The sequence below is a fragment of the Quercus robur genome, chromosome 3 (genome assembly GCF_932294415.1).
Source record: "Quercus robur chromosome 3, dhQueRobu3.1, whole genome shotgun sequence".
In the NCBI taxonomy this organism is placed as follows: domain Eukaryota; kingdom Viridiplantae; phylum Streptophyta; class Magnoliopsida; order Fagales; family Fagaceae; genus Quercus; species Quercus robur.
In genome coordinates, this window is record NC_065536.1 from 25,818,423 (window position 1) to 25,831,376 (window position 12,954).

Below are 12,954 nucleotides of genomic sequence, written 5' to 3' on the forward strand. Positions count from 1 at the left end.
GCGCTTCTTTTCTGTGTTGTAAATCATTTTATCATGGGAAGCAAATGTCCGTGAGTTTCAAAATATCATAGATTGTGTGAGGAGTGAAATCTACTTCAAAGAGATTGTGTTAAATAAAAGACTTGATCTGTATCATTCATCCTTATGAATTTGGTTTGTTAGTTTTTATTATTTTGCAGATTTTTTCTTATATGTACAATATTTATTTATTATTTTTGCGTATCACATCTTTTTTGGTTATTGCTTTTAATTAGATCTATATATTGTTCTATTTTGCTTATTCTTGTTGAATTATATCCAACAATATGTAGTCTTTATGGTGATTTTTTTTTCAAAAAAAAAAAAATTATAATCATAATTATTTATCTACTTAAAAGAAAAACCAATAAAAAGAACCAACAACCAAAAAATAGCAAATATCAGTGGCTGGGAAGTGACACAAAACCTCAAAAAAATGGCTTCTTCTCTTCATCTTCTCATCCAAGTCCAACCTCTCCCCAATTTCCCTTCCATCACTGCTCCTCTCTTTCCCCAAAAACCCTTCCATATCCCTTCCCTGACCTCTCTCAAACCCTCCAACAAACCCCTTTTCTCTAAACCCCTCACTGTCCCATTTGCTCTCACTGAATCTTCAGACTCTCCAAACTCACTTCAACCCAACAATAATGCTCAGTCCCTCCTTCAACAACTTGCAGTAAGCAACACTTTCCACACCCATAATTTCAAATACCCCACATTTCTGTTTTCACAATCGTTTTTTTTTTTTTTTTCAAATTTGGCGCCATATATTTTGTTATTAATTTAATTTTATTCAATTGTTATTGTTTTTTCTTTGTTGGCTTTGTGTAGGATAGCTTTGATCTTCCGCAGGACTATTTTTCTCAGCTTCCAAGTGATCTTCGTATAGATGTAAGCAAAGTTTGTAACTTTGGTTTTATTCAATTCTGTGTTATTATTATTTGTGTGATTTGATATTGTGGGTTTTTTTTTTTTTTTTTTTTTTTGGGGTTGGTGAGTGTTTTGGTTAATGTTTGTTTTTTTTGGTGTGGTGAATTAAGCTAAATGATGCGGCTTTTGACCTTTTGAATGGGCCGGTAATTGATGAGGTTAGTTATTTTTATTGCTTCAAAAACTGTTTATAACTGAACCAGTCTTGAGTAATGAGTACTGAGTAGGCTATAGGCAGTCACTGTATATCAAATTTGTGATCTCAATATCATACTTATGTTCATTTTGCAAAACATGACTCATGTTGGTGGAATTTGTGTAATACAATGTTAAATGAGTGGCTATTGTGATCCTACGAGTATGAATTGGTCTTGGTTTCTCATTGTGTGTAGATGGGTCCTACTATCACGCTCCATGATCCTTACTGTGCACGCATGAATTTTAGCTAATAGGAGTCATATTGAACACATGAATATGAGAGAATCTGATTTTCGATATTTTTGTTAGTCCATTGAACTTCAACTTTCAATCATGGATTTTCCATTTCTGTAGTTGGAGTCATTGAACACATGAATATGAGAGAATCTTATTTTCAATGTTTTTGTTAGTCCATTGAACTTGAACCTTTAATCATGGATTTTCCATTTCTGTAGAGCCTAAATCTTGTTACTTATAAAAAAAAGAAAAAAATCTTGTTGATATTCAACTAACATAAAAGCTCATATTCTCTCTCTCTCTCTCTCTTTAATTTTATGATAAAGAGCACTCAGTAATCATGTGTCTGCATCTTGAACTATGGTTTGGATATCTTTCACTACATTATGCAGGGCATGTTATTCCTGATCATTATAACTACACCACCTATTATAGACATAGCAATTAAATTTAAGTCATTTTTTAGAAATTACTGTAGAAATTACCTTTGCATTTCATTTCAGTGTGGTCAAGTTCTAGGAGATACATTGTTAAATCTCTCTCGAGCGTGGGAACTTGCTGACACATCAACTTCCCATAGTTTGGCAAGCAAGCTCCCTGGGTTGGAGGAGTCTTTGACAGACAATGCCAAATCAGGCAAGATTATATGTAAAACCAATGCCTAGAGATACATCCTTAAGAGTTTATTTCCAAAGCTTATTTCCATCTTTTAGCTGGTTTAGCACTTGGCAAGCGTTTGGTTTCTGCTGGAAGGAGGTTCCAGTCCATGGGGCAGTATGGTCAAGGTGAACTACAGAAGGTATCTTATGTCACATGACAGTAGTTTTTGTTATTGCTATTATAGTTATCATGTAAAATTTTGTCCTTGCATCTCCAGATCCTTGGTCTAAAACTTCAATCTGAATTCTGCAACTATGTAGACATGTTAACAGATGCTAACTGGCTTTTATGCAATTGAAAATGCTGGAAGTTAGACATGCTCTGATCCTTTTAGGCTACTTCTTCTCCAAGACTGTCTCTATGTTTCACTAGTGCTTTCAGTTTGTGCAAAGTCAATCAAATCCTGATATATATTAACTTTGCAAGTCATAGATCCCTTTTCTCCTCACTTCACCCAATGTACTAGTTATGATTTTAAATTTTAAGGAACGATCTCTCTCTCTCCCTCTCCCTCTCTCTCTCTCTCTCTCTCTCTCTCTCTCTCTCTCTCTCTCTCTCTCTCTCTCTCTCTCTCTCGTAAATGTATATAACTTGCTGTTATGTATCTCTAAAGTAGCAGTATTGTTGGATACTGTTCAACCATTATAGATTGCAAAAGTAATGATTACAACTGGAAGGCTTCTTTCTGCAAGTTCAGTATCTACAGCAGCTGAAGAATGATCAAAGAAGGAAACCAGGATGTTTAAGGTAGATGATTACTCTGCACTTGTTGAATATTCTGCAAACAGATGCACTTGATGTGGAATATTAAACAAGCAATGTTCATGTCAACCACAGTTTGGGGAACTTCAGGTTGAATTTACGTCAGATAAAGCCTACATTGGTGCTGCAATTGGCTTTGCTTTTGGGTAACTATCCTGTTTTTAACTAAGTTTCTTATCTACTGTCATTTTTAACAAAGAGGCCTAACAGAAAAGCATTTCTTTTAATTATCTTGAAAATTTAAAATGTAGGATTCTTTCATGGCAACTGGGTCAGGGTGTTCAAAGCATTCTGAGAGTTCATTGCAGTATGCAAATGATAATGCTTTGCTATTGGCTAAGGTGATTGCAAAAAATGTATTTTGAATGTTATCTGACCTTTTTTCCTCTTATAACTCATTACAGCATTACATGTAAAACTTTTGGATGCAGTCTCTGAGGGGAGCTCTACTTGCAATCTGCTATTCATCGACAGTTCTGTCTGCTTTTAGTACTGTGGGACTTGTCTTACTTGGAAGACAACTGGACTCAAAGGAATAGTGAGTTTCTTGGCTTTGCCTGTAAATTCTTTCACCTGTACCATGTTAGTTAATGAGACTCAATAAAAAGGATGATGTGAAAAAAATAAAATTAATGTTGTGCTGTGGCAATGATTTAATGCAGTAAAAATTATTGAATTATAGTACCATACTTGTGTCATCTAGTTCCAATTTCCTAGGAAAACCATACTTGACTGACTTGTAGAATTCTTCCGTTTCCGTCGTAATTTTAATGAAGGGGAGTTGAGGAGGTTTTATTCTTTCTATGGGCATGTTTCTGCCAGGATTCCTAGTGGGGAGGGGGAGGACATTTTGATCTGGCAATTGAATCGTAATGGTGTTTTTGATGTGCGATCCTTTTATATTGCTTTATTGAAAGCCCCTTCTGTTTCTTTCCCTTGGCAGAGCATTTGGTGTGTAAAGGTACCTAAAAGGGTCTCTTTCTTTTTATGGACTGCTGCTAGGGGTGGGATTCTTACTATTGATAATCTAGTTAAGAAGACCTTGCCCCTTGTCAACTGGTGTTGTTTATGTAGGTGTGATGAGGAGACTGTGGATCACCTTTTGATCCATTGTAAGTTTGCATCTGCTTTGTGGAGTGAGGTCCTTAGTATGTTTGGGGTTCAGTGGGTGATGCCGGACACTATTGTTTCTCTTCTTTTTGCTTGGAGGAATTGGTTGGGAACTTACTCTTCAAAGGTTTGGAATTTGGTACCAGCTTGCCTTATGTGGTTAGTATGGAAGGAACGCAATACCCGAACTTTTGAGGACGTTGAGAGTTCTATAGATAAGTTGAAGACCTTGCTTGTTAGGACTTTGTTTGAGTGATCTCGTATTTGGGGGCTTACGCATTGTAGTGCCTTGTCTGATTTCCGTAACTCTATTAGTCTTTCCTTATGATTTGACTGTATCTGTTTCAAGGGCAGTGTGTTTACAATCGTAAACACATTGTTCTTTTTCATCAATAAAACTCTTATTATCTATAAAAAAAAAAGAGATTCAATAAAAAGGATGATGTGAAAAAACTAAAATTAATGTTGTGTTGTGGCAATGATTTAATGCAGTAAAAATTATTAAATTATAGTACCATACTTGTGTCATCTAGTTCCAATTTCCTATGAAAACCATACTTGACTGACTTGTAGAATTTTTTTTTTTTTTTTTTTTTTTTTTTTTTTTTTTTTTTTTTTTTTCCTTGTGTGTGTTTTCACAATGGAGAAACATTTTATTCTAGCCTCCTAGGCATGAGGATAAACTGCTTAGCCAGTCAAGGGTGAAAAGCCCTCGGATTACCCGGTAATTGGTTCTGGCAGGTGGGGTCAGTTGCCCGTAGAGGTTTGATTAATAGTGAGGATTGTTGTATAATATGCTCTGCGACGTGCAACTAATCTGATTGAAGTTCTCCCATGTCATCCAAAAAATTTAAAAAGAAAAAAAGAAACACATTATTCTAAAATGCTACGGTTGCATGATTCTTCTATACAGCTACAAAAATCACAACTTTAACAATCATTTGGTCCTGTCAAGGTATGTTTATGTAATTTTAAGTTAACAATAAGAGCTCTTTGTGAGCTCAATTTGATTTGTATATTTGATTGTATCAAACCTTCAGGAATACAGATGGTTAGGGAATTGATATATGTATTGGAATTGACAGTTACTCTGTAAAATCAATTTATTGTTTGTATAGTTGTTTCTTTGGTCTAGGAATCAGCCTCTCTAATAAATTGGCTGCTTACCATGACCTTTCCTAGACCCCGCAAAAGTGGGAGCTTTGTACAATGAGTATGCCATTTTTTTATGTTTTATTTTGTATTTTTTATTTTTAAAATATTTTATGTTTTATTTTTTATTTTTTAAATATTTTATGTTTTATTTTTTATTTTTTAAATATTTTATAGTTGTATCTTCAGTCTAATGAGGCTGGAGACTCAAAAAGAATAAATTGAAAAGAAGAAGAAGAAGAAATTTAATAGTGATTAATCTCTGCAATACACTATTAAGGTAATATTAAGTCATAGATGGTTCCTCTAGAATTGTATTTGGGTCTGACAGTGTCCTTAATACAGAAATCATTGCTGTAATTAGTGCTAAAGCCTTGAAAAATAATAAAACGTCTGAAAAAAAAATCTTTGCAGTACACTATAAAGTGATCATTTTGTTCCATTAAGCTATAGGTACTCCTAGATAGGATCTGTCAGGTATGTTTATAATAGAGGCCATTCAAACAATAAGCAATAACTAATTGGGTTGTGGCTTAGGTGGAATAGAAATGGGGTGGGGTTGGAATGGGTTCATCTGTGGTTTGTGTGGCTATAATTTTCTTATGAACTACCAAAGTAAGAAAATTGTGACTGGGCCTTAGAGATGGTGAAATTTAAGCATTCTGCTTGTTTTGAACAAAAAGCTAAACTTCATGTAACTGTATTTCCTTTTAGAGTCTAACATAAATATGTTAGAACTTAGAACCTGCGTTGCCATGTAATTTTATTTATTTATTTATTTGGGCAAAGTAAACTTTACCTTTTTGGAGTTGGTCTTTGATACTCCCCTCAAATTTGGATTGGGTTTACATTAAAATGAAACATCACAGATTCTATGCGGGGTAGATTAAAAGTCACATTTGACAAGCACATGACATAACATTAACCAATCATGTTAACCACAACACTTAAAAAAAGAAAAAAAAAGAAAAAAAAAATTCTAATTTCATACAATGAAAACAGATCTTTCAGTTCATGAGAAATTGAGGTTACCCCATGTGATGCAATATTACATTATACTGTCACTTATGTTTTTCCTCATGACTTAATCAACATGAGGAATTTAATAGAATTTTTGTTTTTATTGTAGTTATGTACATTTATTCTATCTTACACTTTAATATTAATTAACCTGTGAATTGCATGGGTATTTCCAGTTTTCTTAATTTCTTATTGACAACATATCATTCAATCATCCAAAACCAACTATTTTTACTTGGAATCTCATAATGTAGGGTTGATCTAGTAATTTACCAACAGATTCTGTTCTTCCTTTCTTCATTACCTAATTGGAGCTGCAAAATTTTCACCTTGAAAATTGTATGCTAACGCCATACTCTAGCCCTTTAGAAAATTCATACAAATCTTTCTCAGTTTCCACGCTAAGAACATAATGAGAGTGATACTGACTTGCCACTTTTCATCTTTTAGTTTCAAGTTCAATTGTTTTAACACCCTTAATGCTTTCTTTGTGAGGGCATCAAGAAGCAAGCCATATAAATATAACACTGCCAATCAACCTCACCTCTGTTACCTAAATCATCACCAAAAGTTTAAAATTTGAAATTAGGGCATGAAGAGACTAGAAGGAAGGAGACATGGAAGAAAGGAAGAGCAAAAGGCTCAATGCAGGGGCATCATCTTTTCCGGCTCCCCCATTAACATAGTGTATTACCATTATGCTATACATTGTTGGGTATACATGTGCGAGCAAAATCGCACATGGAATAATAACAACAACAACAACTGGGTAATATAATTGGACCAAAACTCATAAGCTTAAGCTTTTGGGTTAAGTGGTGTTCCTATATATTATATTGACTATTCAATTGAAGTTTTCCCAAGATGTTATCTTCCTAACAAGTGGTACTAGAGCCCATGGTGATGTGTGGGAAGGTGTTAAGGGTCCCTTTCGCAGTTGGAGCAAGGACAGGGCAAGCCCACAAAGCCCACATAAGTGATTTTGGAAAAAGGAGTATTGCTAATGGCGGTAGTTTGTGGGTTGGTTTCCATTGATGAATGTGCGTGGTTGACTCGTGGTTCTCATGGATGGTGTATAGTGTATACACGCGTGGGTAAAGTGCCACATGAATAATGATAAGTGAGTAGTTAATATGGTATAATTAGGTCAAAACTCATAAGTTTAAGCTTTTGGGTTAAGCAATGTCTCTATATGTGATATTAACTACTCAATTGGAGTCTTCCCAAGGTGTTATCTCCCCAACATACATACATCATAGAATGTACTTAATAAAGATAAATACTTTATTCTTTTCAATGTGGGGCTTAACAAAAATGCACTTCTCAAGTTTCCTTTCTTCCATCTTTTAGTTGAAAAACCAAACCAACCCAAAATTATTTTGACTCATTTTGTAAATCACCAACATAACTGAGATGATGGGTGTGTACTGTAGTGGGAGGTGGTTTGCTACAATGATGTGATGTTGATAATGGAAGTGGAAGTGATTGTGATGGATGCACTATTCAAATCTGCGTACAACAAACTAAATGGCCTCTCAATTGCAGAAGTACTCTAGAGGTAGATCTGATTTCTTTGGCTGTAGCATGAGGTTGCTCTAGGTGGTGTTGTTTGGCCTGGTGGTAGTGGCATGACATGAAAGATGATGATAGAGGTGGCTCCCCCTATCTGAGGTCCCTCTCTCAAAGTAATGTACTATTTTTCAAATAATGAGAGGGGAAGATGATGGTACAACTGAATGTATAAAGATAAACTTGGTATGGCTTAATTTAATTGGTTAGTTATGTTATGCTTGTCACATGCATTTTCCACTGGTAACAGAATCTCTAAAGTATCACTTTAGTCCAGGACCCCCAGGGAGTTCAAGTGATACAGACCAAGTTTGATGGTGGTAATTTATTAGTAGGCCTGACTATAGGATGGCATAGTATGGTTTGCCTTGCTGTTATTGTTATTTTATTTTAATTTTTGGTGACTGGGGTTGAGCTTGCTTGAGTCCAAGGCTTTATTTTCCATACGAGGGTCAAGTTTAGTCTTGATATCTGATATCTGATATATGATATGAGTTATATGTGAGAACTACAAAACCAAGAGATGCAAGACTTTACAGGATAAAGGTTAGAAATATATGTTGCTAATATATTGATGTCATCCTGTATTGATTCCATCAAGTATGAGAGCATTATTTAATGTACAATTGCGGACATCTTTGGCAGTCAGAGCATCTCTTTTTTAATAGTTGATTCTGCGTAGTAGTCATGGTAAATTTAGATTCAGATTAGTTAGCCTTTCTCAAATTATTATTGTTACAGAACACAATACAAATCTGTGAGACTAATTGCTATACATTGATGTATTAGGTTTGGTCTGCTTCCTTGCTATATATAATTAAGACTTGAAGCTGTGGAAAGGCCAAAGGTTTATAGTTAATTATACTGTCTCAATCTGATGAGGTATAAACTTGTTCAGGCTCTTGCTCTAAAAGTTCATATTGTGCTTGTCTTTTTCTTATTATCTTAATAGTGTTGAAGAAAACACTATACAGCTATTTGGCTATGCACAGAGTTTGGACTTGATGTGCGCATATGTATTTTAAATTCTTCAGCTTGTAAGAAGTAATGCCCCACGACAATCTGATGAGGCAGCAATCTTGGTTTTTGTGAGGACTTGTCTAATCATTCAGGTTCTAAGTTGCCATTTTTTATTGCTACGATTATTTTTTAATTTATAAAAAAACTCAAATCTCTATATTTTTTAGTCTGAATGACTGCAGCTTCATTGAGAGGCCAAATTCTCAACTTGTTATTGACCCTTGAGCTAATTTGACCACCATAAGTTAAACTTTCCTGGTCAGCAAGGTTAAATCTCTCATTTTCAGGATAAGTTGTATGCACTTGTTAGCAAAATTATTTGTGACTCTCAATGATACTTTCCATTCACAAATTCATTCCTTTAGATGATCATTTCAATGACGCAGTTTAGACAATCCTTTGGAATGGAATACACAGAAATAGAATAATTCCCACCTGTGTCACATAATTAGTATGAGACTATCTCCATACCATTTGGAATTAACATTGGTATATTAAGGACCATATTCATGTTTCTTTACAATGATATTGTTTCTAACTTGTCCCCTTACATATCTATAATTTTCATTCTTCAATTGGATCTTTATAATTGTAACCGGGTGATTTGAAACTTGTCCCACTAGTGCCAAAACTTTGATGTGGTAGGCTGAGTGGTTGTTTATCTTTTATCTTTTTTTTTTTTTTTTTTTGGGTAAAAAAAAAAAGTGGTTAGAGGGAGTGATCAGTGTAGCTTTCCTATGCAAGATCATAGCAGTACTCTAATTACTCTTGGGCTACAATCTTACACCACAACCATTGATGAGTTAAGTGATTGTTTATAATTTTCACATGAACTTACAATTTTTTCTCAACTATTTACAGTCTTTCATGTCAAAATTGTGATAAAAATTGTGGACACGAAATTCCTCTCTAAGGAAAGGTTAAGGCTATTGTAATAAGTAATCATGTAGTTGAGGAAGGTACGTATTTTTTTCTTTTATCAAATAACAGTGAGTGGATGCATTGCTGATTATATATTTTAAACTTGAAAGTAGTGTAGAAAAGAAGGCTACATATTTTATGTGGGGATAAGAGTGATGCAACCACCCTCTATCCTTAGGACTGACAACCAACCAGCCAACCTTTCTGACCTCTTAGGACTGCTAGCAGCCCCTTATTTTGACTTCTCATATTTGCTATGTACCCCTCCTCTACCATTAGGACTGACAACCAGCCAACCAACCTTTCTGACCTCTTAGGACTGCCAATAGCCCTTTATTTTGACTTCTCATATCTGCCATGTATCCTCTTTAATTACAGCTTTGACTTATGTAATTATTAGCTACTTTATTTCCTAATAGTTAAAGATTATAAATAGGCTAGCTATATAAGAGTACAATCAGTTTTTGATGTGAATATAATTTAGTTTCAAACCTAGACAGAAATTTGTTTCTCTAGTTTCTCTGTAATTCCAGCTTTAATTCTTAAGTTTAATACAATTCTAATTCAAGTTCTTAATCAGTTGATCTTGATTCCCATCAAGAGTGTAAGACCCATCAAAATAATCTTGAAATATTTTGTGGTCTACACTTGGTAGACTAATTTTTAAGTCAAGAGGGTACGTATTTATTTTTACTTTTACTTTTACTTTTTTCCTTGCTGATTTTAAGTAAAAAAAAGATTTTTTTGGGTTGTTTTAGAAAACAATATTTAGAAAAGGCAAACTAAAAAGGTCAAGATCAAGTGCGCACGGCGTCGCGTGTAAAGTGTAAACGGAGACTAGAGTGCCCTTTCGTTGAACCATTTCCATTGTCCACAATAATAATTGCTTCTTGTTGAGGTACAATAATCAAGTTTGTAAACTTTTTAAGGGAACAACAATTGTTGCAATTGGCTACTATTTTTTTTTTTTAATTCCATGTGAATCATGGAGCTGGTTATGTTGATATGAATAATTTATTAATTATTAACCAAAAAAAGAGTGTTATGTGAGGTAAGTGTTTTATGATTATATAAAAATAAACCACTAGTCTTTGGACAAAATCGTGATATCCTATAACATAATAAGTACTTAAGTTGATGTAACTGGTGTCATCATGTGGCTAAAGTAGCAAAGGAAGAGTTCGAACTGTTTCTGGTTCAGAGCTGGGTTATATGGAACCAAAGAAACTCTGTTTTGCATGGTTGGATTCTCCAAGATCCAGCCCGACTTGTTAAGCGTGCAACAGACATGGTGGAGGAGTTTAGAGGAGCACAGGAGCGATTGGCTGTTCATCACAATACCAGGTGGGTGCAGAAATGGGAGCCTCCAGTGGGGTTAATTTACAAAGTGAATTTTGACGCAGCGGTTTTTGTGGACTTGGACGCTTCGGGTGTTGGGGTGGTTGTGCGTAACGATAAGGGAGAAGTTATGGCTTCTCTAGCTGCCAGAGGACCGCCGGTGCGGGACGGTGAGGAAGCGGAGGCGCTTGCATGCCGAAGAGCATTGGAGTTCGCGGTGGAAGCGGGTTTCTCGGAGTTGATACTGGAAGGGGACAACTTGACGGTCGTGAAGTCTCTCATCTCTCTAAAGCCTAACAGGTCTCGCTTGGGTCATATATTTGAAGAGATACAATGTATATCAGCAGGTCTTCGAAGTTTTGCAGTTAGTTCTGTTAAACGCAGAGCTAATACAGTGGTTCATGCATTGGCTAAGCATGCTAGACTACTTGATGATGAACTAGTTTGGCTGGAAGAGTGTCCTCAGCCAGCTTTAGAACCCTTGTACCTTGACTCTCCTGGCCTTAGTTAATGAATGAAATCTGATTCCATTTAAAAAAAAAAAAAAAAAAACTGGTGTCATCATGTGGCGGCCTCTTCATATTTTCAGCCTAGTTAAGGTATTCACATCCTATTTCATAGAGTATAGCCAAGTTTTGAAAGAAAAGTCTTTTTTTTTTTTTTAAAATTATAATTATCTATTTATGAATAGGACCGAAAATGAATTAGGCCGTTTAGAAACAATTAGATAAAAAGTTTGTTTATGTTTGTTTATAAGCAAGTTAGACTTGAGCATTAGTTTTGGGCTTGTTTAATAAATGAGTCAAGCTCAAGCAAAAAAATAAAAAATTGTTCATGAATATGCTTGTTTGGACTTGTTTATGGACTTGATAAAAACTTGATATGAGCTTGATAATTAAACACATATATTATTTGTCCAAATTAGGGAGGTTTGATAATAAATTTGATGTGGGCTTGATAACGTACTTTTGCTAGAACATCATTGACATGCTTGATAATGTACTTCTGCTAGAACATTATTGATAAGTCACAGTATCAAAAGCTTACTACTAAGCTCAAATTTTAGACTTATTGATGAACTCAAGCTTAAACATCATTTATAGACTTCTTTTGATCTCGAGCCAAGTTTAAACATTTGAGAAACTTTATAATTTTTATTTTATGTGAACATTTTTATAACTTGTCTCACCTTCCCTTAAAAGTTATCATGGCTTTTGAGTGGAGTTACGGTATGTTTTTGTGTTAGAACCCATTTCCCTCTCCTTTGTGTGTGTATGTGTGTGTTTGTTTCTAAAAAAAAAAAAAAAGGCAAAAATGCAAAATTGGCCCTCTAACTTTCACTATTTTTCATTTCAATTCTTTAACTTTCAATTTTGTCAATTTAATCCTCTAACTTTCAATTTTTGTCAATACAGGATTCCATTAAACCTCAGTTATGGGCTGCTGTTAACTTTTAGGTTTTTTTTGGAATTAAAAGAAAAAAAAAAAAGAAAAATCGGAAAAAAAAAAAAAAAAAAAAAGTTCCCCTTACCTGAAATCAAAACCAAGGAATCACTCGGTTTTCAGAAGGGGAACACATTTAAGGGGAACAATCCCATCCTGATATGATAGTCCAATCAACTTCTCTTCTTGAAGAATATCAGCGGTTGGCTGGTACTCTTCCTCCAGGCTAAGATTCATTCTTAGCTTTACTAATAATTTATTTTGTTTTTTTTCTTTTCTTTGGCTGTTGAAGCTAGATGCCAGTGGATGATGGCTTTATTGTTGTCCTAGCTCTTCAGTTTCTCTCTTTGTAGTTTTCTTTTTTAATCAATATACTTCAATCTTTTTGTCAAAAAAAAAAAAAGGGAACGCGTTTTTTATTTTTTATTTTTAGCATCTTTATTACTTTTGCAGTTGGGGATTTGGGTTCATCAAATTGTAGATCCCACCAGATTGTAGCAACAGAGAGATTGAAAGCTTTTAGGATCACGTGGTGATGCTATTCACTTGCAATATGTTGTGATTTCTCGGTTTGGG

The 12,954-nt window shown here is 34.6% G+C and overlaps 1 protein-coding gene and 1 pseudogene across 1 annotated transcript; both read left to right on the plus strand.

Annotated features, from left to right (window-relative positions):
• The first annotated feature begins 400 nt into the window (after positions 1–400).
• LOC126717604 (uncharacterized) lies at positions 401–3,492 on the plus strand (annotated as a pseudogene).
• Positions 3,493–10,885: 7,393 nt separating this feature from the next.
• On the plus strand, positions 10,886–11,446 carry LOC126719447 (uncharacterized). Its single transcript, XM_050421997.1, has one exon. The coding sequence runs from the start codon at positions 10,886–10,888 to the stop codon at positions 11,444–11,446; it is 561 nt and encodes a 186-aa protein (XP_050277954.1).
• Positions 11,447–12,954: the final 1,508 nt, after the last annotated feature.